At 39.4% G+C, this 21,430-nt stretch overlaps 1 protein-coding gene across 4 annotated transcripts in view; it reads left to right on the top strand.

Annotated features, from left to right (window-relative positions):
- Positions 1–21,430, top strand: part of uckl1b (uridine-cytidine kinase 1-like 1b) — a 49,148-nt gene that overhangs the window by 18,511 nt on the left and 9,207 nt on the right. For 3 of the 4 annotated variants that reach the window (XM_053643650.1, XM_053643651.1, XM_053643648.1), the window contains exons 2-9: positions 1,797–1,990; positions 2,411–2,517; positions 8,766–8,936; positions 9,197–9,268; positions 11,098–11,287; positions 11,553–11,614; positions 16,182–16,201; positions 19,565–19,663. In XM_053643650.1, coding sequence (XP_053499625.1) covers positions 1,797–1,990; positions 2,411–2,517; positions 8,766–8,936; positions 9,197–9,268; positions 11,098–11,287; positions 11,553–11,614; positions 16,182–16,201; positions 19,565–19,663 — 915 coding nt within the window. Of the gene's footprint in view, positions 1–1,796; positions 1,991–2,410; positions 2,518–8,765; positions 8,937–9,196; positions 9,269–11,097; positions 11,288–11,552; positions 11,615–14,680; positions 14,698–16,181; positions 16,202–19,564; positions 19,664–21,430 lie in introns of all 4 variants that reach the window. The other variant, XM_053643649.1, reaches the window with a different exon arrangement.

The following is a 21,430-nucleotide window of genomic DNA, read 5'->3' on the forward strand; positions in this document are numbered from 1 at the left end:
TCTCACAAAAGTGAGTACACCCCTCACATTTTTGTAAATATTTGATTATATCTTTTCATGTGACAACACTGGAGAAATGACACTTTGTTACAATGTAAAGTAGTGAGTATACAGCTTGTATAACAGTGTAAATTTGCTGTCCCCTCAAAATAACTCAACACACAGCCATTAATGTCTAAACCGCTGGCAACAAAAGTGAGTACACCCCTAAGTGAAAATGTCCAAATTGGGCCCAAAGTGTCAATATTTTGTGTGGCCACCATTATTTTACAGCACTGCCTTAATACTCTTCGGCATGGAGTTCACCAGAGCTTCACAGGTTGTCACTGGAGTCCTCTTCCACTCCTCCATGACGACATCACGGAGCTGGTGGATGTTTGAGACCTTGTGCTCCTCCACCTTCCGTTTGAGGATGCCCCACAGATGCTCAATAGGGTTTAGGTCTGGAGACATGCTTGGCCAGTCCATCACCTTCAGCTTCTTTAGCAAGGCAATGGTCTTCTTGGAGGTGTGTTTGGGATCGTTATCATGTTGGAATACTGCATACTGATCATGCTTTGCTTCAGTATGTTACACTTCCAGTGACCAGTATGAGGGAGTGTGAGAGCGATGACACCTAATTTAACACACCTGCTCCCCACTCACACCTGATACCTTGTAACACTAACAAGTCACATGACACCGGGGAGGGAAAATGGCTAATTGGGCCCAATTTGGACATTTTCACTTAGGGGTGTACTCACTTTTGTTGCCAGCGTTTAAGGCATTAATGGCTGTGTGTTGAGTTATTTTGAGAGGACAGCAAATTTACACTGTTACACAAGCTGTACACTCACTACTTTACATTGTAGCAAAGTGTCATTTCTTCAGTGTTGTCACATGAAAAGATATTAGTTTAGTACTCTTTAGTACTGACTGGTATCCGATATGTCACTTCTGGACTGATGGTGGCCACTGGAGCACTTGACCCACATCCATTTAGTGGCAGTCTGCACAGAAGTGAATGAGTGCTTCACAGCCCCAACCCACCTGGTCAGGTCCTATTCCAGATGATAGAAGAGACAGGAGTGGCAGCAGCACACCGAGGCACCTCTTAGCTTTCATGGTCGACTCGCCTACAGGCACTTGTTGAACAGGATGAAGTCCTAGCAGCAGGGGTGCTGGACTGCAGAGTGTTGCAGGCTGCATCCCCTTCTGTTTGTGTTTTCTGTTTCCCCACTTGCATCCATTCTTCCTAGCATCCGAGAAGCCTAAGAGCAAAACATTCAAACTGCACAATACCCAGCATAATCCAGATCTATCTTAACTCTCTCTCCTGTTCCTGCACCAGTCCTGCCTGCCATCCAGTCCTGGCCTTCTCCATGTACCCTGATATTATCTGCTTCTCCCACCCAGATGACAGGAACTTGCTGACTACCTAGCCATAGAATTAGATCTAGCTGTTTGCTATAATGGGACCAGCAAATGCCAGAGTTTATTATTAGCCTGTGATGCCAACTGTCTGCAGTGGAGCAATTCAACATACTTGATCTAGAACTAATTTGCTGCATATTTGCAGGTTGTACTGGGGACAGGGCATGGTATTGCAGGGCAGGGTGATGTAATCAATTATCACATTTTTCATTACAAAAAGAAATCATATATTTTTTTAGATATAAAAAAGGTCCCTCTGCAGACACTCTGTGTGCCAGTGAAATGCGTCAAAAGTGATAATGTTTCAAAATGACATAACTAATTAAAGTTCATAAAGAGAGAAACAGGAAGTGATTGTGACTGTCTTATTCTTGGCTTCACAGTAGGAGAGGTGAAGGCTCTCTGGACAGACTTCTCCCATCTGTCAACACAGGTCTTTCACCACGCAAACGAACCACCAGCCAATGCAAATCAGAACCCCCCCTGCTGCGCACAAGCAAGAGAACTATCTATACAGCAGGTCGTCCACCCTGGTACAATGAACATGGCACCCAGTCCAAAGAAGCATTTGTCATTGGTGAGTAGATTAAGACAGTGGTTGTCTATGATGTTTAAATGCATACAGCTTCATTAGATTTGGCTGAATCAGATTTATAAATAAAACAATAAATAGACAAAATGTAAAATTACTAAATAGAGAGGCTTACTTAGACTCTAGAATTCTCTCAAGCAGTCCCTCTCTCAAACAATTACAGTTCCTTTATTCTTTATTACAGGTATGTATTCTCCGAATTACTTTGAAATCCCTGCCTGATAATCTTAAGAACATTATGATTAAAGTTATTTTTTTAACACATTCAGAAACATCTTTCCTCAAAGTTGTTTGTTGAGAGGCCAAAAACAAAGGGATTTCATAACCATTTACCATAAGGTATAGAATTTGTAAGGTCAAATTTGATAAAACTCAAACTCCAATTTCACATGGCTCTACCCACAGGTCTTTGTGGAGGAAGTGCTTCTGGTAAAACAACAGTAGCCCGGAAGATAATTGAAGCTTTGGATGTTCCTTGGGTTGTGCTCCTTTCAATGGACTCCTTTTACAAAGTGAGATCTGTTATGGCTCTATATTCTTTGAAAGCATCTATTGTTGCATGTATACATACAGTAAGTAGTCAACCAGAATGCCTATTACCGTCACATATACTGCCGCCACAAGGCCATGGCGGTAAGTACAAACCAGTTACATGTGAAAGTCATTCGCTAAATTACCACCAGGTGGCGCAATGGGACATGTTTCAAAACGACTGGAAGTGTGACATGGAGATCAAATAACGGAATAAAGTAATAGTGATAAAAATTTAACAGCAAATAGGCACTTTAAAACTCCTCAGTGCTCGCCCAATCCGACCTAACTTTACTAGGGATGCACCGAATGTTTGGAACATTCGGTGTTCCACCCAATAAATTTGACCGAACAATGACGTGTTTGATGACGCGACCAAATAGCCTAGCAACCAGAGTGAGACACACGAATGTTACGACCTCGATCAGAGGGCGCGCGCATGCGCGAGCTATGTGCACAACACACGTGCTCTTCGGATGTTTACTTTTTTGTTTCTGTTCCGGAGTATTCTGTCACGTCGCGAGACGTAAGGGAGTAGAGTACGGAAGCAGGTAAAGACGTATTTATTTAAGGGCAGGCAGACAAATCCAAATCATAATCCAAAAAACGTAGTCAAGACAGGCAAATGGACTAAATGAACTAATCTGTAGTTTAAATTAACTAAATCTATCACGGGACATAACATTAACAACGTATCTCACTCTACTATATCTACTTTAATACTCCGCGAGGTGTACAGGGATGCGAGCGGTATATATCCCCAATATAATCAGCCGTATAGAACAGAATAGAACCATTTTTTGCACTCTTGTCAATGCACTTTTTAATGCACTATTTTGTTGTAGGCTAGAGTGTTACATTCTTTCAGCAGTCAGTTATAGGCCTAACATAGGCTATTCAAGGGGGGCTCAAAGATGACCACATCGAAATATTATTATTTTACTCATTTATTTATTTAAAGTTATATTGTGCCTTGTTGGTAGCCTATGCCTGCTCGAATGAAAAAAAAATGTTCAGTGTATTAATAAATATTTTGAAATTGTAGTTTTTGTAATTGATTTTTTTCTTTCAAAAGCATGACAAAATAGTAAAAAGCATATTTTGACTATTTAATTTATGCAATGGTGAAAAAAATGGTAAAATAAATGGAAAAAACACGAAAAGAACGTGTTCGGTTTCGGCCTTTGGCTTTCGGCCAAGTTTTTCATTATATTTGGTTTCGGCTTTGGCCAAGAATTTTCATCTTGGTGCATCCCTAAACTTTACCCTTTCAAGTCTATGCCGATGCCAGTGAGATCAAACTGGGGGCATTCTGACCCAACAAAAAAGAGGAAGAGAGAGTTTTTGTATTTTGTTTTTTGTATATGTAGAGTTATAGTCTATGGTTTGCCAACTACTCCACCTCAGAGAAAGAATGTTTGACAGGAGTGTGGACAGTAGAAAAGTAGAGACATTTTCTAGAAGTGGAGTTTGATGTCTTCGCAGGCACTTGTCTGGCCATTTAACTGCCCAAAAACCCCCACCTGCCACATGAGGTGGACCTTGCGATTGCAACTTTTTAACTTTAGGGTACATTATAGGAAAGGCTGTTGGTTGGCCCTGCACCGTGTTTGACTGTTTCTTACCATCACCACACTGATTTACCCCATACCCTATCAGAAATAGCTCAAGCACAAACAACTAATAACACCATCATTCAGCTCAGAACCAAGCAGCAAGACTGCCACTTACCAAGGGATCCAATTGGGTTCGAGGGACCACTATGGTGTGCTCTTTTTTGGTAGTTTGGTATCTGTCTTCCTGTACTACATCCACTCCAGTCCCCTAAGGGGCCATCTAGGAAGACTGAAGACACACTTAGAGATGTTGGAAGTTGCTTGGTTGCCAGCTGTTCAGAAGGATGTGTGGGAGTATGTCAAACTGTGTACCACCTGCCTGAGGTACAAATTTGAGAACACCAAGCCCTCCTTATACTACCACACACTGAGAGTTTGAACTGTGTATATTTTTTGTAACTAGGGTCTTTCAGAGGCAGTCTGGAACGTCTCTGTAGGTTTGAGCATTAAGATTTCCTTTCACTGTAATTATGTGTCCAAGCAAATATCTGTTCCATTGTGGCAATGCCTCTATGCACAAAGTGAGGTTTATAAAGTTATGATTTCCCAAGGTATGTATGGAAGAACTTGTGTGGCCTGCACAGACATGGTCAATGGGTAGGATATATACTCCAGCAAAAAAAAAAAGAAATGTCCTCTCACATTCAACTACTTTTATTTCCAGCAAATTTCTTAGCATGTTTAAATATTTCTACTAACAAAAACATTCAGCAACTGAGACTTAAACTGAACAAGTTTCACAGACATTTGATGAACAGAAATGGAACAATGAGTCCCTGAACAAAGGGGGACAGGGGGACGGGTGGATAACAGTCTGTATCTGGTGTGGCCACCAGCTGCTTTAAGGACTACAGTGCATCTCATCCTCATGGACTGTACCAGATTGGCCAGTTATTGCTGTGAGAGATGTTAGAATTACTGCAGTCTCTCCATTTACACAGGCTCAAAAGTAAATGAACAATTGACTGATACGCAGTTTCAAGAACAGCCGTGGCCTGTTTCCTCATTATTTCATGATAAATTAAGGAGATATATATATACACAGTTGAGGCCCACAATTTGTACTCCGCCATGACCTCAGATAAAGTCCAGTTCTTCCTTAGGAGCAAATTCCAGATGCTTTGACGCATCTGTACAAACAATTGCATGCAATATAAAAATCTTGGTACCACACATACATGGCATTGTTTCCAGAGATTAACAGACTTTGGTCCGAAAGACAGAAAGAACCCCAAGACAACAACAAGCTAACTGGTGAAGGAGATGGAGGCACCAAGTCCAAAGTATGTGCATCCACCATTAAGAGAGTCCTACATTGCCATGGCCTGAAAGGCTGTCATGCAAGGAAGAAGTCCCTATCCTAATACTGGCATAAAAAAGGCAGACTAAAGTTTGTAGATGATGAACCTTTTGGAGGAGTATTCTCTGCTAAGATTAAACAAAAATGATCAGTAATACTTATGGACATTAAAGGGCTAGGCTTTTAATCTGAAGAACACCATCTCAACTGTGAAGCATTAGGGTGTGGCAGCATCATGTTGTGGGGGTGTTTTGCTGGAAAAGGAACTGGTGCATTTGAGAAAATGGATGGCATCATGAGGAAGGAGGATTATCTAGAAAAACATCAAGACATCAGCCAGAAAGTTAAAACTATGTTGCAGCTATATCTTTCAGCAGAACAATTATACTAAGCATGCCTCCAAAGTTATAATAAAATAGCTGAAGGCAACAAAGTGAAAGAACTAAAGTGGCGATCACAAAGCCATGACCAGAATGAGCTCATCCAGTTCTGTCAGGAGGAATGAGTAAAAATTCCAGCAAAATATTGTGGAAGGCTATCCAAGCATTTGATTCAAGTTTAAAAGACAATGCCACCAAATACTAACAAGTGTATGTACCATTTATATCAAGAACTTTTAACTCACTGAAAATATGTTACATTAAATAAATGCTGAAATAAATCTGTCTCTTAGCTATTATTTTGAAATTACCTCTTTTGGAACTAAAGAGGGGAACATGGGGAAAAGCCTTTGCAAGACGACAGTTTGCCAGTGAGCATACAGGCAAAGACCAGGCCTTTTGGAATAATGTGCTGGACAGACGAATCAAAGATAGAGTTGTCTGGCCACAGTAACAGCATACATGTCTGGCGCAGGCCAAAGACAGCTTTTCAGAAGATGCACCTCATACCAACTGTGAAGCATATGCTATGGTTTGGGGTTGCTTTGCTGCCTCAGGGACTGGACAGCTTGCATTCATTGATTCAACTATGTATTCTGCATCATATCAAAGAGTGCTTGAAGATAATGATGCCATCTGTCCGAATGTTGAAGTTGAACCGAAACTGGACCTTTCAACAGGATAATGATCCTAAGCACACTAGCAAATCCACCAAGGAATGGCTCAAGAAGAAGAAATGGAGGGTTATGGAATGGCCTAGTCAAAGCCCATATTTGAATCCCTTTGAAATGTTGTGGGGGAATTTGAAACGGGCAGTGCATGTGTCATGTATCAGAGAAGGAACTCTGAACTACAGTTACCAGCAGCCACTGCACCTCTGCATCACGGTCACATGACCACCTGCACCTGAATCTCATTCATGTTAACAAGAGCTTGTGTGTGTGTGTATATAGTCACAGTTTGCAGTGCACTCTTTGTCTTGCTTTGATTGTCTTCTGTTGCCATGTTTTGCTCTTGCAGTGCCTATGTATTGTTTTGTGTTTTTCATTTTCATGTGTTCATGGTGTCTTTTGGTGTTTTGTTTTGATAGTATTAAACTTTAAATCTGCATTTGCATTCATCTCCAAATCGTGGCAGAATTCAAGACCTCAGTATGGATGCAGCAGATTTTTTTAGGGTTCAAGAGGCCCTTTATGAAAAGGAGAAGCGGAGGTGGGAGAAGGATGGAAAATTCTCCTTCATTAAAAACAATAGGGAATAGCTCAACGTGATGTACTCCGTCATGGGAAGCCTTCCAACCAGGCTGGAACTATCTCCCACCCTCCCTCCCCCACTGTCGATCTAGTATAGCCTGCTGTGTCAACGTCCTTCAGCATCCCTGTTCAGCTGAGGACGCCGCTCAGCATCCCTGTTCAGCTGAAGATGTTGCTCCGCCTCCCAGTGCGACCAAGAGCTCCGCTTTTATTCCCTGTTCTGCCTCATTCAATTTCTGCAACATTCAAAATCATACCAAAGGTGGTCAGTGGGGTGAGGTCAGGGCTCAGGCCACTTGAGTTCTTCTACATTGGCAAACCATGTCTTGAACCTCATTTTGTGTACATGGGCATTGTCATGATGAAACCGGTTTGGGCCCTTTCCCTTCATTGGAAGGAAATCTTAATGCTACAGCATACAAAGACATTCTAGACAATTGTGTGCTTATACATTGTAGCAACAGTGTGGGGAAGGCCCACATATGGCTGTGATGGTCATGTGCCCAGACACTTTTGGCCATATAGTATGCTTTGCGTATATATAGAGAAGTATTTTCCAGACTGCTGTCTCCTGATGTCCTTGACCATCTCCTTGGTCTTACTGATGTTCAGCACAAGGTTATTGGCCAGACACCACTGAGCTAGATCATCCACGTGCTTCAAGTAGGCCTGTTCATCACCGTTCATGATTAGACCAATAAAGAACAGCAGGGTTTTCAGGGTGAGTGAAATGGATGTGTAGCCACCCCATTACCCACCTGTGGTTGGCTTGTGAGGAATTTTTGAACCCATTTGCAGAGCAAGTTCAGCTCTAGAGATCTCATCTTTGTTAATAGGATAGGGGGAACAGTGGTCTTGTAAGATGAACTCAGTAGTCAATTAATAGCAGTCTCATAGTTCACCTTCCCTTTGTCTAGATGGGATAACTTGTGCACTGGGTGGGAGTTGGTACTTCTGTTGGGTCTGTAGGTGAACTGGAGCAGGTTAAAAAAGCTGAGAACAGAGTAGATGTAGTCCTTTTCATAATCTTTCGAATCATCACATATGTCTACAGGGCTAGTGGAAGGTAGTCGTTCAAGCATGATGGTTTGTAGTTCTGAGGCACATGGACAGTGGGGGACACGGACAGAAATAGAGATGTATTGAAGATGTAGGTCAATGCCAAGGCAATCTGAAAATGGAGGTCAACACCATGGCAAGCGTGTCAGCACAATATTTCAAGATGTGGTCACAGGTAGCAGCAGGACTAGTAGCCTTAAAGCCATTTAGGCAATCAGTTGTTCAGACAGAGGAGTCCGCTCTTGAGAAGTCAGCCTCTCACTGTGTGGGGTTTTCCTTTATAGTCAATAATTACACGTAGTCTGTTCAATTCAGTTCATTTTTATTTGTATAGCACCTTTAACAGTGGACATTGTTACAAAGCAGCTTTACAGAAAAACATGAAATTCTGGATATAAATGGTAAATTTATATTCCACACATGCCTAGGGTCGCCTTCATTAAAGGGTGAAGGCGGTTAGGGGCAGTTAGTTTGTTGCCTAATAAAGTGATGAGTGTATATTGTGTACTGCATGTACCTAGTCTGACTATAGCTGACTATAGCTGTCATTATCCTGAACTCTTTCATGGTATTAGATTATTTTTGCTGTGTTCTGATCCTACTGTGTTGTGATCTGATTAGGTCCTTTCAGATGAAGAACAGTTTCTAGCTGCAAGCAATGACTATAATTTTGACCACCCTGATGCATTTGACTTCAACCTGCTTGTCTACACACTCCGAAAACTTAAACAGGGCAAGAGTGTGAAGATACCAGTGTATGACTTCACTACACATGGCCGTCAGAAAGAGTGGGTAAGTACATCATACACACATGCACATGTCTCAATCAAACCTTCTCTTTAACAAACACAAATCATGCTGTATATCCTGGAGATTTTTCTGTTTATCTCAGTAAATGGTATGCCATCCATAACCATGTCCCAGACCCTACATGAAAATGCCACTGTTATTCTAATTTGTCTTATCTGATTAATATAATCACATGATTGAAATGAAAGGTCTATCACATTGACACAATATACTGTGCTGTAATTATTTGTCTCTTCTTCTAGAAAACTGTGTATGGTGCCAGTGTCATTATATTTGAAGGAATAATGTCCTTTGCAGATAAGGAGTTGTTGAAGGTATGACTTGTTATAAAATATCAAAATCAGAGTTTTTATTTGCCAAGTGCAGGGTGTACATGGGATTCTTTTTGGTGCAGTGTCACACACAGTACATAACAGCACATCCAAATAAATAGTACAGTGAAGAACAATACAATACAGTGCAATACAAAACAGTACAATATATCTGTACAGAAAGTTTAATGTGATATGTGGACAATGCTGATACAGCAAAAAATGTTAGAGGTTAATAATTATTTCTACAACTGTAATTGAATTTCATAGAAATTGCAGGCACTGCAGGGCCTTCTTGATGATTGGGTCTGTGCTACTGTCCCATCTGAAGTCCTGCTGGATGATGGTGGCCAGGAATTTGTGTGACTCTGCTCTGCTGACTATTGAGTGTTTTTATTGCTATGAATGTGTGGTGGATGCTTCCTTCTGAAGTCAGTGATCATCTCTACATGTTTAACTCTAAGTTGTTAGCATCACACCATGCCACCAGACCACTCAGTTCTCTTTGATAGGTGGACTGATCATTGTTTGAAGTCCCACCAAGGTGGTACCATCAGCAAACTTGATAAGATTGATGGAGTCACTCTCAGAAATAGTCATTGGTGTACAGTGAGTAGAGTGGGAAGAGAGCACACAAATTTGAGAAGCACTGTTGTTGAGGTAGAGTGGGTCTGAAATGTAGTAATAACACATCATGTGTTACTACATTTCAGACCCACTCTACCTCAACTATCAGCCATTGTGTACTGTTTCCTGTTGGAAAGGAAATTGATGATCCAGTGGCAGACAGATGGAGATGTGTTAAGCTACCTCAGTTTATATGCATAACATATGCATATACCTGTATATAAAGCAGAACTAAAATCCACAAAGAGGATATGGCCGTAGGTGAGAGACCTGTCCAGATACTGCAGTATGTAGTGCAAAGCCACACAGGGGCGGCTGTGGCTCAGCTGGTAGAGTGGGTTGTCCACTAATCGTAGGGTTGGTGGCTTGGTTCCTGGCCCAGATGACGCTACATACCGAAGTGTCCTTGGGCAAGACGCTGAACCCCAAGTTGCTCCCGATGGCAAGTTAGTGCCTTGCATGGCAGCTCTGCTATCATTGGTGTGATTGGGTGAATGAGACACAGTGTAAAGCGCTTTGGATAAAAGTGCTATATAAGTGCAGATCATTCATTCATTTACCATTTATGGCATCGTCCACAGACCTGTTAGCACGTTGTGTGAAATGGAGGGGCTCTTGAAGGGTATCAGTCTTTTGAAGGACTTCATGATTACAGATGCTAAAGCGACTGGTCTGTAATCATTTAACCGTGTTAATGGCTTGAATAAGTGCCTTGACACCCATTTTGAAATGAGGGAAAACTCACTATACAGTCATGGAAAAAAAGAAAGTACATCCTCCTTCAATTCTATTTTTACTTTTCAATTTTCACCAACTTCTATAAACAAACAAATAACCTCAGGTGACAAAAAAAAAACAGATTTCAATATGCAGTAATTATTTTTTTCCCCCAAAAAAATTTAACCAACTTTCAGAAACCAGGTGGAAAAAAATATGTACACCCTTCCTACTTCCACAATCATTAAGGGTGTAATTAGCAGTCAGGTGTTACTAATGAAATGCAGAAAATTAGTTAATCATCTAGAAGTGTGACTGCCTCTATTAAAGCAGAACTTTTTGCAGTTTGTTGTTCAACAAGCACATTGGCTGTGATTGGTCAGATGTCCACATACTTTTGGCCTAATAGTGTATATTCAATGCATTATGTTACTGGTTGGTTGACCAAACAACTGGTTGGTTGTTTTTTGTTTGTTTGTTTGTTTCAGTTGTTAGACATGAAAATATTCGTGGATACAGATTCTGACATACGACTGGTACGGAGGCTTAGGAGGGACATTTCTGAGCGAGGCCGAGAGATTGAAGGAGTTATCAAACAGTACAACAAATTTGTAAAGCCTGCCTTTGAACAATATATAGAGCCGACCATGAGACTAGCAGATATTGTTGTGCCACGAGGTGGGTGCTCAAGTTTTATCACCTTACTTATTCAGAGAAAATAACTAATTTTGAATTTGAATCTCACATGAATGAAATGGTAAGATAAACTACATCACTGAAAACTAACCACCAATCTCCACACTTCTATAAAATTTATAACTTGCCATGTAACTGGGATTATGTAGATCCTTTTGAATACATACCAGACATAGCAATAAGCACTAATTCTCACATAAACACACCACTAAATCAAACACACATTGTGTGTCTTGTCTCTTCGTAGGGGGTGGGAACATGGTGGCTATTGATCTGATTGTTCAGCATGTGCACAGTCAGCTGGAAGAGGTAAGCCAATCCTCCATTAGATTATAGTCAGTCAGCTATTGCAGTTATGTGGTCAACTTTTTCCCTACCCCCAAGTTTAAAATGCAAAATGAAAAGTTTATCTCGGCATGTCTTTCTTAATCATATTCTGCATTCATTTTTAATCGCATTTATAGTTGCTTGGCTGTACTAACATTGCACTAAATATCATTGTATCTGTAGTCTTTTACCATTTTCATCATATTATCTTCAATAAGCACTTTATATACTGGTAAGGGTGAACTGGAGCCTATCCTGGGCAGTAACTGAAACTTAGGATTGAACTGGGGGGCCTTGGATCTGTGAGGTGGCGATGTTACCTGCTGCACCACAGTGTTGCCCTACAGATATTTTGGTTAAAATTATTAACTTTTGTAAATTACTAGTTTTACATTAAAGTATGTATTTAGCTCTACATTTTTGAACTTTCATTTCCTAAAATTGTTACTCTTGAATTTTTCACTGTGCTGTTTGTTGGAAAATAAATCTCATTAAGGCCACCACAAGTTGCCAGAACAGTATCAGTGCTCTGAAACTATACATTTGGAATAAAACACCACTGTTCTGAAAGACATTTCCTCATTTACTTCTGTGTTAATGTGTATTTGCATCTTGACAGGGGGAGTGGGTTTATGGGTATGCTTGCCATGCAGACATGGTTTTATGATCTCGCCTGTTGTCTCCCCATGAGTAAATATCATGAAATTCTAGAAACAAGTGTTTCTCATGTTGGGTTCATGATACTGTCATCCATTTGGATGACCGCATCAGTTTCACAGTTTGAAGTCATGATTGAACAAATGTGTAGGAAAAGTAAAATAACTGTTTTTGAAAAAATTAAAAACAGTGGACTCATGAATCAGAAGCAACCCAGCACTTACAAAACAAAGTTATGCTGGTGTTACCCTTTATGTTTCTACAGTGAAACAGAGAGCTCTCCTCCTTTGTTTTGGCTTCTGAGAGTGTTTTCTGTTTCTTGCTGTCTCTTTTCTGTCAATTTTGGTGTTATGTGACACTGCTTAGTCCACTAAGCAGTGTCGCATGTCCACTATGTCCTTAGTGGACATGCTAACGTTATGTGCAGGTATGATGCTCCCTTATGCAAGCGCCCGTGAACAACGCTCAGGCACAGAAGTATAAATCAGCTCTAACACGTTGGACTGAAATCTCCCATAGGTGTTTGTTTGGGTTGAGATCTGCTGACGGCAAAACTGAACGCATATGATTTATGTAATTTTTATACTCCTCACAAACCATTCGATATTAAAAGTTCTTTAGTAATTGTTGGTGTATACAGTCCTCTCCAAAGGTATTGGAACAAGGCCAGTTCTTTTGTTTTTGCAGTACCCTGAAGACATTTGGGTTTGGGATTTCCTGATATTTACATCTAGATTTACAACTTGGCACCTTTGGTGGAACACCACCCAATTTTTAGGTAAGCAAAAGTATTGGAACAGGTAGTCTTAAAGTAAATAGCACTTAATATTTGGTTGCATAACTTTGCTTGCACTAATTGCATCAAGCCGGCTGATCATTCCTCTTTCGTGATGCTTTTCCAGGCTTGTACCACAGCTTATTTCAGTTGTAATGTATGCTCAGTTGAATTAAGGTCTGGTGATTGAATTGGCCACTCTAAAACCTTCCACTTCTGTCCCCTGATGAAGTCCTTTGTTGTTGTGGCAGTGTGTTTTGGGTCATTGTCTTGCTGCATAATGAAGTTCCTCCCAATTAGGATTCATCTCCCTTAAATTGGCAGCAGGAATGTTTTTGTAAACTTCTGAATTCATTCTGATGCTACTATCATGAGTTACATCAGAAATAAAGATTAGTGAGCCTATTCCCGAAGCTGCCATGCAAGCCCAAGCCATGACACTACCTCCTCTGTGCCTGACCAATGAGCTTGAATGTTTTGGACCATGAGCAGATCTTTATTTCTTCAAACTTTGGCCTTTCCATCACTTTGGTAGAGGTTAATCTTGATTCCAGAAATTTTGGTGCTCATCTCTTTATTTTATTTGCGAATTCTAATCTGGTGGTTTGGTTATTTGGCTTCTTGGGGTATGGCCTCTATATTTCTGCTCTCAAAATCTTCAAATGGTGGATTGTGATACTTTCACCCCTGCACTGTGTTGTCACTAACTGGATTTTCTTCATAGCTGTCACAATGTTTGTCATCAACTGCTGTTGTTTTCTTTGGCCGGCCTGTTCAATGTCTGGTTGTTAGAACACCAGTAGTTACTTTCTTTTTCCAGACATTCTTAATTGTTTTATTATCTATGCATAATGTGGGTGCAATGGCTCTGATCGATTTTTCCCTCTTTTCTTAGCTACAAAATGGCTTGCTTTTCTCCTATAGACACTTCTGTGGTCTTCATGTTGGTTTATCCATTTTAACAAAAAATGCAGTCTTCACAGGCGAAACCCATTTCCCAGACCAAGAATAGATATTCAGAGCTATTAAATGTTTAAACAATCAATCTAACAGGGCACACTTGGGTAACAAGAAACACTTATCAGCAGTCATGTTCCAAAATTTTTGATCATTTGAAAAATGTGTGGATTCAAACAAAAGGTGCCATGTTCTAAATTGCTTAATACACCCAAATGTCTTCAGTGTATAGCAAAAACAAAACAATTGGCCTTGCTGTTCCAATACTTTCAGAGAGGACTATAAGTACAGTTAGTCATTATACTCATTGTAGTGCATTATTTCACTTGCATATTGTTGGTGAAAGTGTATGATCAAACAAAGCTTTTGGCATGCAGTGATGCAACAATCAGAAAGAAATTGATTCAAATTTGAACCATGTGAAATTACAGTAACTGGATACATTTGGTGTCTAGTAGCATTAACAAGGATGTAGGTTGATGTATGGGTATAATGGTAATTAATAGAATGTGTTGGGATTAAAAAAAATTTTTTTTGGTTGACACTGTGTTGGCTTTGCCCACTCACTGCACTCGAACTGTTCTCTCTCCCTCCCTCTGATCTCCCCCTCCATCTCTCTATCCCTTCCTGTATGCCTCTTCCCCTCGATGGGGATGCAGCGTGAGCTCAGTGTCAGGTAGAGTAGCACCAAACTTCACTTTCACACCACCTGCCTCAGCAGGCAGAGGTACCCAAATAGTGCTGCTCTGAAATCAGCTCATCCATTTAAAAACACTTTAACCAATCTGTAAAAGCAATAGTTATGAACTCTGAGATTTTCGGTAGATATTTGTGCACAATATCATTATAAAAGGTGGGAAAAAACCTTTCATATAGTCCATGGAAATATTTAAAAGGTATATTTTCAATTATAATTTAACATCTGCTAATTTGAGCTGTTTGCCCCATAACACATAGATGATTTATTGACTTTCGTTAACTTCATTGGTCCATTTTGTTTATATCTATGATTTAAAATACGCAAGTATTGTTACTAAAGAGTAGTATGATGATGATGATGATGATGATGATGATGATTCAATGGATTTATCTATTTATACATGATGTATATGTGTAAGCTTATAATTGGTGTGATTTTGAGCTAATGTTGACCAACCCTTTCATAGGTCTTAGGTACTTAAATTAGATATTTATTTGCAAGAAGTTAAGTGAAAATATTAATATAAAGCATATAGAATATAAAGTCTAAAGCATAAAATTGGTGTTTTAACCATTAACAAAACTGGCTTCAGACCAGCAGCAAGGGGAAAACTTCTGTCCACATTTATTAGCAATCTGTATCTGCTCACTTACTCCTGAGAATGCTGCACCTACACCACTTACCCAAGAGAGGGCACTGCCTGTTTATATAAATCACTTAGATACTTGTATTAATACATCCTTGCCATCTTTACTAATGTAAATCACTCAGATATGCATGAGAATGTAATGGCTCCCAAACATATAATTTTCATTGTTTTGGCCCAAGTGTGCAGCAGTCAGAAGCAAGTTCAGTAGAGACATCAGTCTCTTTCCATGCATTACTGTTTTGAAAGAGACACTTCTTCTGCATTCTGTGTCTAAAATAAACAACTGTCTTCCTACGCTTGACCCCTCCCTCCCTTTTTGTCTTACTGTCACTGTCTCTTGAAGATCTTGCCCACAGAAATGTTTCCAGTGTCTACTACAAAGACTTGAGTTTTTCCATTGGGCAAGCTAACAGAGAGTTAGAGAGGAAGTACAGCTCTTCTTTCTTATGACACAGGATGTATCAGGCTTTTGCATTGCTGCACTCTGTTGCCAGTGACATTCAGAGTGAATAAGAGAGTGACAGCATCAGCAGCCACCATACACAGTACAGACACATTTTTCAAAGAACACAGCGCACAGAGTTTACAACAGAAAACATGCAACCTGGTGTTGATAATTGGTGATCAAGTCTAATCATTGTCTGCCAGGTCTTGTTAAGTGCAAAGCATACAAGTCACACTTCTGACTCCTCTCCCAAATTTCCTTCATCCCTTTTTCACCTTTTGAGTAATGTGTGATCTATCTTTTCTTTTCCCTCTTTACTTGTTGTCATTTCTGTTTTTGTTTTGTTTGTTTGTTCTCCATCCATAGAGGAAACTCCGCTGGGATATGTGAGATTTGCATGTTATTTTTATTTATCATTGCTTGCTTTTAATTATTGTAGCGAGAGCATACCTGCAGCCAGAAGTGTGATTTTGATGTGGTCAAGTCAAATGCTGCAAGTTGTGTCTAACTTGATGTGAGATTTCTCAAGCAGTTAGTTGCATATAACATAAAGTAGGATGAATTCAGATATACTGGGACACATTGAATTTCCACATTGTCTAAGCTTTTTTTGCCATTAATAAAAACAAATACCCCAAAACATGATAAATCTCTAAAATCCTCAAGGTGTTGACTATATACATGAAGAACATGATGAACAACATGAAGATAAAATGTTTCTCATAATCTGTAGAAGCATGGCTTCCTCCTTTATCATGATTGACTGCACGTAATATTTTAATGACATGTTTGGGACACATATTCACTTTTTTATGTGTTTACTTTCATCCACAATGACATTTTAAAAGATTATTTATTTGTACATTTGTAACTTATTAATGGCATCAATAAATCACATTTCAGTAACACGATTTTTACAAACCTTATCCAAATTCATCAACGTATTCTAATATTGAATGAAATATAAACAAAGTCAAATTGACTACATATTAAGATGTTGGCCTAAGTAGCATTCTATAATTCAATAACAATAGTAACAGAGTGTAGAAAATCTTCAACATTTCCCAAATTCATAACCAATGTTTTCTAAAATTCAGTACAAGTAATAATCACAGTAGAAAACCACTGCTAAAAGGTATCATCCCTTCTCTTTTCCTATCTCTTCACTTATTGTTTTAAACTGTCCCAATTACCCTGAACCATGCTTCACATTCAAATTATTAACTTATAAATATCTGCACATGATTTTAACTAATTTTATTCTGATTGTTACAGTAGTACATATGCATCATAGATATGTGGAATAAATTATTCATGACAATTTTATAACCTTGTGAAAAACCTACCCCAGGATTTTTGAGATGACTTTCCTGTTCGGTGATTATCAACACCCCTTATATCATATGAATTAATTTGTTATTTCTATTAGGCACTTACACTGCAAGGGTCTATTAACATACACTATATGAAGTATGTGGACATCTGGCCATCACACCCATTCGTGGGTCTTCCCCATGCTGTTGCCACAATGTTGGAAGCACACAATTTTCTCAAATGTCTTTCTTTGCATTAACATTAAGCTTTCCCATAACTGGAACTAAGGGGCTTAGCCCAAACCTGTTCCAGTATGACTGTGCCCCTGTGCACAATGAGAGGTGAATAAAGAAATGGTATGCCAAGGTTCGTGTGGAAAAGTCAGTTGGACTGCACAGAGCCCTGACCTCATCCCCATTCAGCACTTCTGGTATGAACTGGAACACCAACTGCATGCCGCCTTGTCCAACATCAGGCAGTGGTGCTTGAATGGATTTGCACCAAATTTGAAAGGTTTATGCAAGGCAAGATTCTGGAGTCAGAAGCACAGTTTGGGGTGTGGTCATACCAAAGTGGTGGAGCTAAGATCAGATAACCCTTTCTCAGGAACCATAGGTCCGATAAGACTGAAATATGGTATACATCATTTACGTGCTAATGCGCAAGAGCATATGTTGATTATAAAGTTAGTTAATAAACATGGTGGTCATCAGCCAGTAAGCTTTCAGATTTTGATAGGGTTAACATTGAGCTATTTCTATGAAACATAAGTTCCTGTTGGGAAAGAAAGCAAATTGGCCACTAGGGGCTCTATTCATTTTTTTGCACACTAAAATAATTATCACTTGTAAAATAAGATGTACAGTAAATCTACTTTGTTATGCTGATTCTGTGGCTATTAGCACACAGATTTTCCTTTTGGACAATTAAGCTCTGAACACTACAATTTAAGATAATTTTCATAACATGCTAAACCTATTTTGCATACTTCGTCTAGGTTTTTAGCCCAATCTGCAAAAAAAATGGTGTCAAAGTATTCGGAAGCGTGTGAACCGTAAAAATGATCCAGAACACTTTGAAATGTGCAAAGAAATGTGCACTTTGAAATGTGCTGCCACAGTTCAATCAATTATGATTAGTCTTGATGAGTCTCATTTACGAAAACAGATGCAACTCATTAGTGCTTGCATGGAGTTTTATGAAACATGAAAGTCATGTAGAAGACAGGATTCTGAGGTCATGTACAAAGTTTGGGGCCTGATCATACATCATTTACCATTTATTTCCGACACATGCAAATTTGTTATAATTTGAATGTACCTATACTGTGATTTTTGACCTATCGTCACAAATATGGTGTTAAACTATTCAGCAGAGTATGAAACTCAGTAATTATCAAAAATATGTTGACATTTGTAAACAATGTAGCCATCATATGCCAATCAATTCTTATGAGGTGGGGCCTAATTTATTCAACAGCCTTAACTCATGGTTGCATGTATTTGCATGAAACCTGTAAGGTGTATACAGGATACCATTCTGAGGTCATATGCTAAGTTTGGGGCATTACCATACATAGGGGGTGGGGCTAAGTTCAAATAAATGTTTCTCAGCAACCATAAGTCCTATTTAGCTGAAATTTGGTACAGTGTATATTCCCACAGATACATTCCAGAATCTAATGGAAGGCTTTCCCTGAAGATTGAAGGCTATTATAGCAGCAAATAGGGGACCAACTCCATATGAATTCCCATGCTTTTGGAATGGGATGTTCAAGAAGCACATAGGGGTGTGATGGTCAGGTGTCCACATACGTTTGACCAAATAGTGTAAGTTTTACGTTTCACTTATCAGGCCAGAAAGTAAATGCTGTCCTTATTTACTTGCTGCCCCAATATACCTGAATTCACCTAACCTTTTTTTTTGTTATTTAACTGTGTGATTCATATAAGCTTTTGCTCAGACAAAATGCTATGTGCAATGTTTGACTGACTAGCTTGGAATATATAATTAATGAGTGATTTAAATCATGTCACTGAAACTGATTTGCTCCAAATGGAAATAATGCCGGATAGGTCTTGCCATGATCTGGCCAAGAACTGATGGCAGGGAATTTCTGTAATCAAATAATGCATAGACACTCAGGAACATTTGTCAGTTAGTTTGGTTGTAAGAGCCCCTGTTAGGAGTGCCAATGGTAGTGACTGTTCTTAAGTGACTGTATTTGCTGCTTCATTTGCACTTCTTTCCTCCAAACAACTAACTGTGCCCAGTAATGCTCAACATGACGTGTGTGTGTGTGTGTGTGTGTGTGTGTGAGAGAGAGAGAGAGAGATGTAGACATGTCCATGTGTATTTGCATGTGCTGGTGGCCCAGTTTAAGTGTGACGTTCCACTGACCACTTCCTGTATCTCTCTGGTGGCCATGGTAACAGGGCGGCGCTGGCCTCTGCCCATCAAGCTCAGCCCCTACCCCAAACACTCTGTGTTTTGGAGAGCACGCCGCAGGTCCGCGGTATGCACACCATTATCAGGTCAGACACACTCAAACAGACCCACAAACCTTCAGTGCTATGAATGGCAATTGTGACCCACAGTTGGATAGTCTGTTTCAATTTAAAATGCCACAGTACAATTATCTGTTATCCATTGCTGCTGTTAAGATATTTAATGTTTAATAAATCTGAAACAATAGAATAAAAGTACATAATAAAAATACAATAAATACAACAATTATATACAGTCAGGTCCATAAATATTTGGACATTCATGAAGTTATTTTAGTTGTCTACAACAATATATTGGAGTTAAAATTAAATAATGAATGAGGACAAATTGCAGACTATCTGCTTTAATTTAAATTATTTAAATACAAATCCAGTAAGCAGTGTAGGATGTACAGCAGGGACCAAAAGTAATTGGACAACTGGCTGCTCAGCTGTTTCATGGCCAAGTGTGTGTTATTTCAGAAGGATAAGTAAGCAGATAAAAGGTTATTAGTACTACTCTCAATATGTCACTGCCCATAAAGCAAGCTATCATTAGACTGAAAAATCAAAACAAACCCATCAGAGAGAGAGTAACTATTTGGTGGATTCTTAAACGAAAGAATGCACTGATGAGCTCAGGAACACCAAAAGGCCCAGAAGATGCTGGAAAACAACGGTGACGAGTGACAGAAGAAATCTTTCCCTGTTGGTGAAAAACCCCTTCACAACAGTTGGCCAGATCAAGAAGACCCTCCATGAGGTAGGCATGTCTGTATCAAAGTCAGCAATCAAGAGAAATTTTCACTAGAGTAAATACGAAGGGTTAACCACAAGATTGGTAAACCAGTGTTAAGACGTAAAAACAGGAAGATCAGATTAATGTTTGAAAAACACCTCTAATTTAACATCATATGGGCAGATGAGACAAAGACAACTTGTACCAGAATGATGGGTAGAGAAGAGTATGAAAAATGGCAGGAACTGCTCATGATCCAAAGCATACCAACACATCTTATGATGTGGCAGTGTTTCACATTATATAGTTTAAGCACAACTTATCTGATTAAAAGTACAGTTGTGAGTGAGGTGTCAGACACCTTGTACATGGGACAGTAAGCATAATAATGAAACACAATCAACAAATTTTATTTTCAAGATAGCAATATGTTTCAATCTTTCTATAAAATGAGTAGTTCATCCCCTTAAAGCAGTGGTTTGAGTCAATGGCTTCAAGTCACAACAGTAAAGTCACAACCCTCTTTTACTAAGCCAACAATTTATTATCTGGGGGCTCACAATTAATTATGAAGAGTCTTACTGCATGAATGTTTATCAATATGATGATAGCTGGATGGATTGCTACCTATCAACTTTCCAAGAATGCAAAGGCTAGCTAGTAAACTGGTAGGACACTTCCTGTCTATTAACAACTGGTAAAGATACCCTGTACATTATATTACATGATGTAGTATGTTATAAGGGTATCAATCGAAAACTATCAACAAATTAAAAAAAATTATAAATGATTCACATGAAGAGGGTCTGTTGAGTGTCTGGGAACTAGAGAGTCAATAAGGCACTCAGATTTTTGGCACAAATTTGTCTCCATAAGCATGCCCCTGGACCCCCTAGAGGGTCAGAGGTTCACCCACCACAGTCTCACAAAATCCTGTGGGGAAACACTGTGTTCATGTATGGGTTTATTGATGATGTGACTGCTGAGAAAAGTATAGAATTATATTATCTGCTCAGATTGATCCAAATGCTTCAAAACCCATTGGATGGCACATCACAGTGCAATTGGACAGTGAC

This window comes from Ictalurus furcatus, chromosome 15 (genome assembly GCF_023375685.1).
Source record: "Ictalurus furcatus strain D&B chromosome 15, Billie_1.0, whole genome shotgun sequence".
Taxonomy (NCBI): Eukaryota; Metazoa; Chordata; class Actinopteri; order Siluriformes; family Ictaluridae; genus Ictalurus; species Ictalurus furcatus.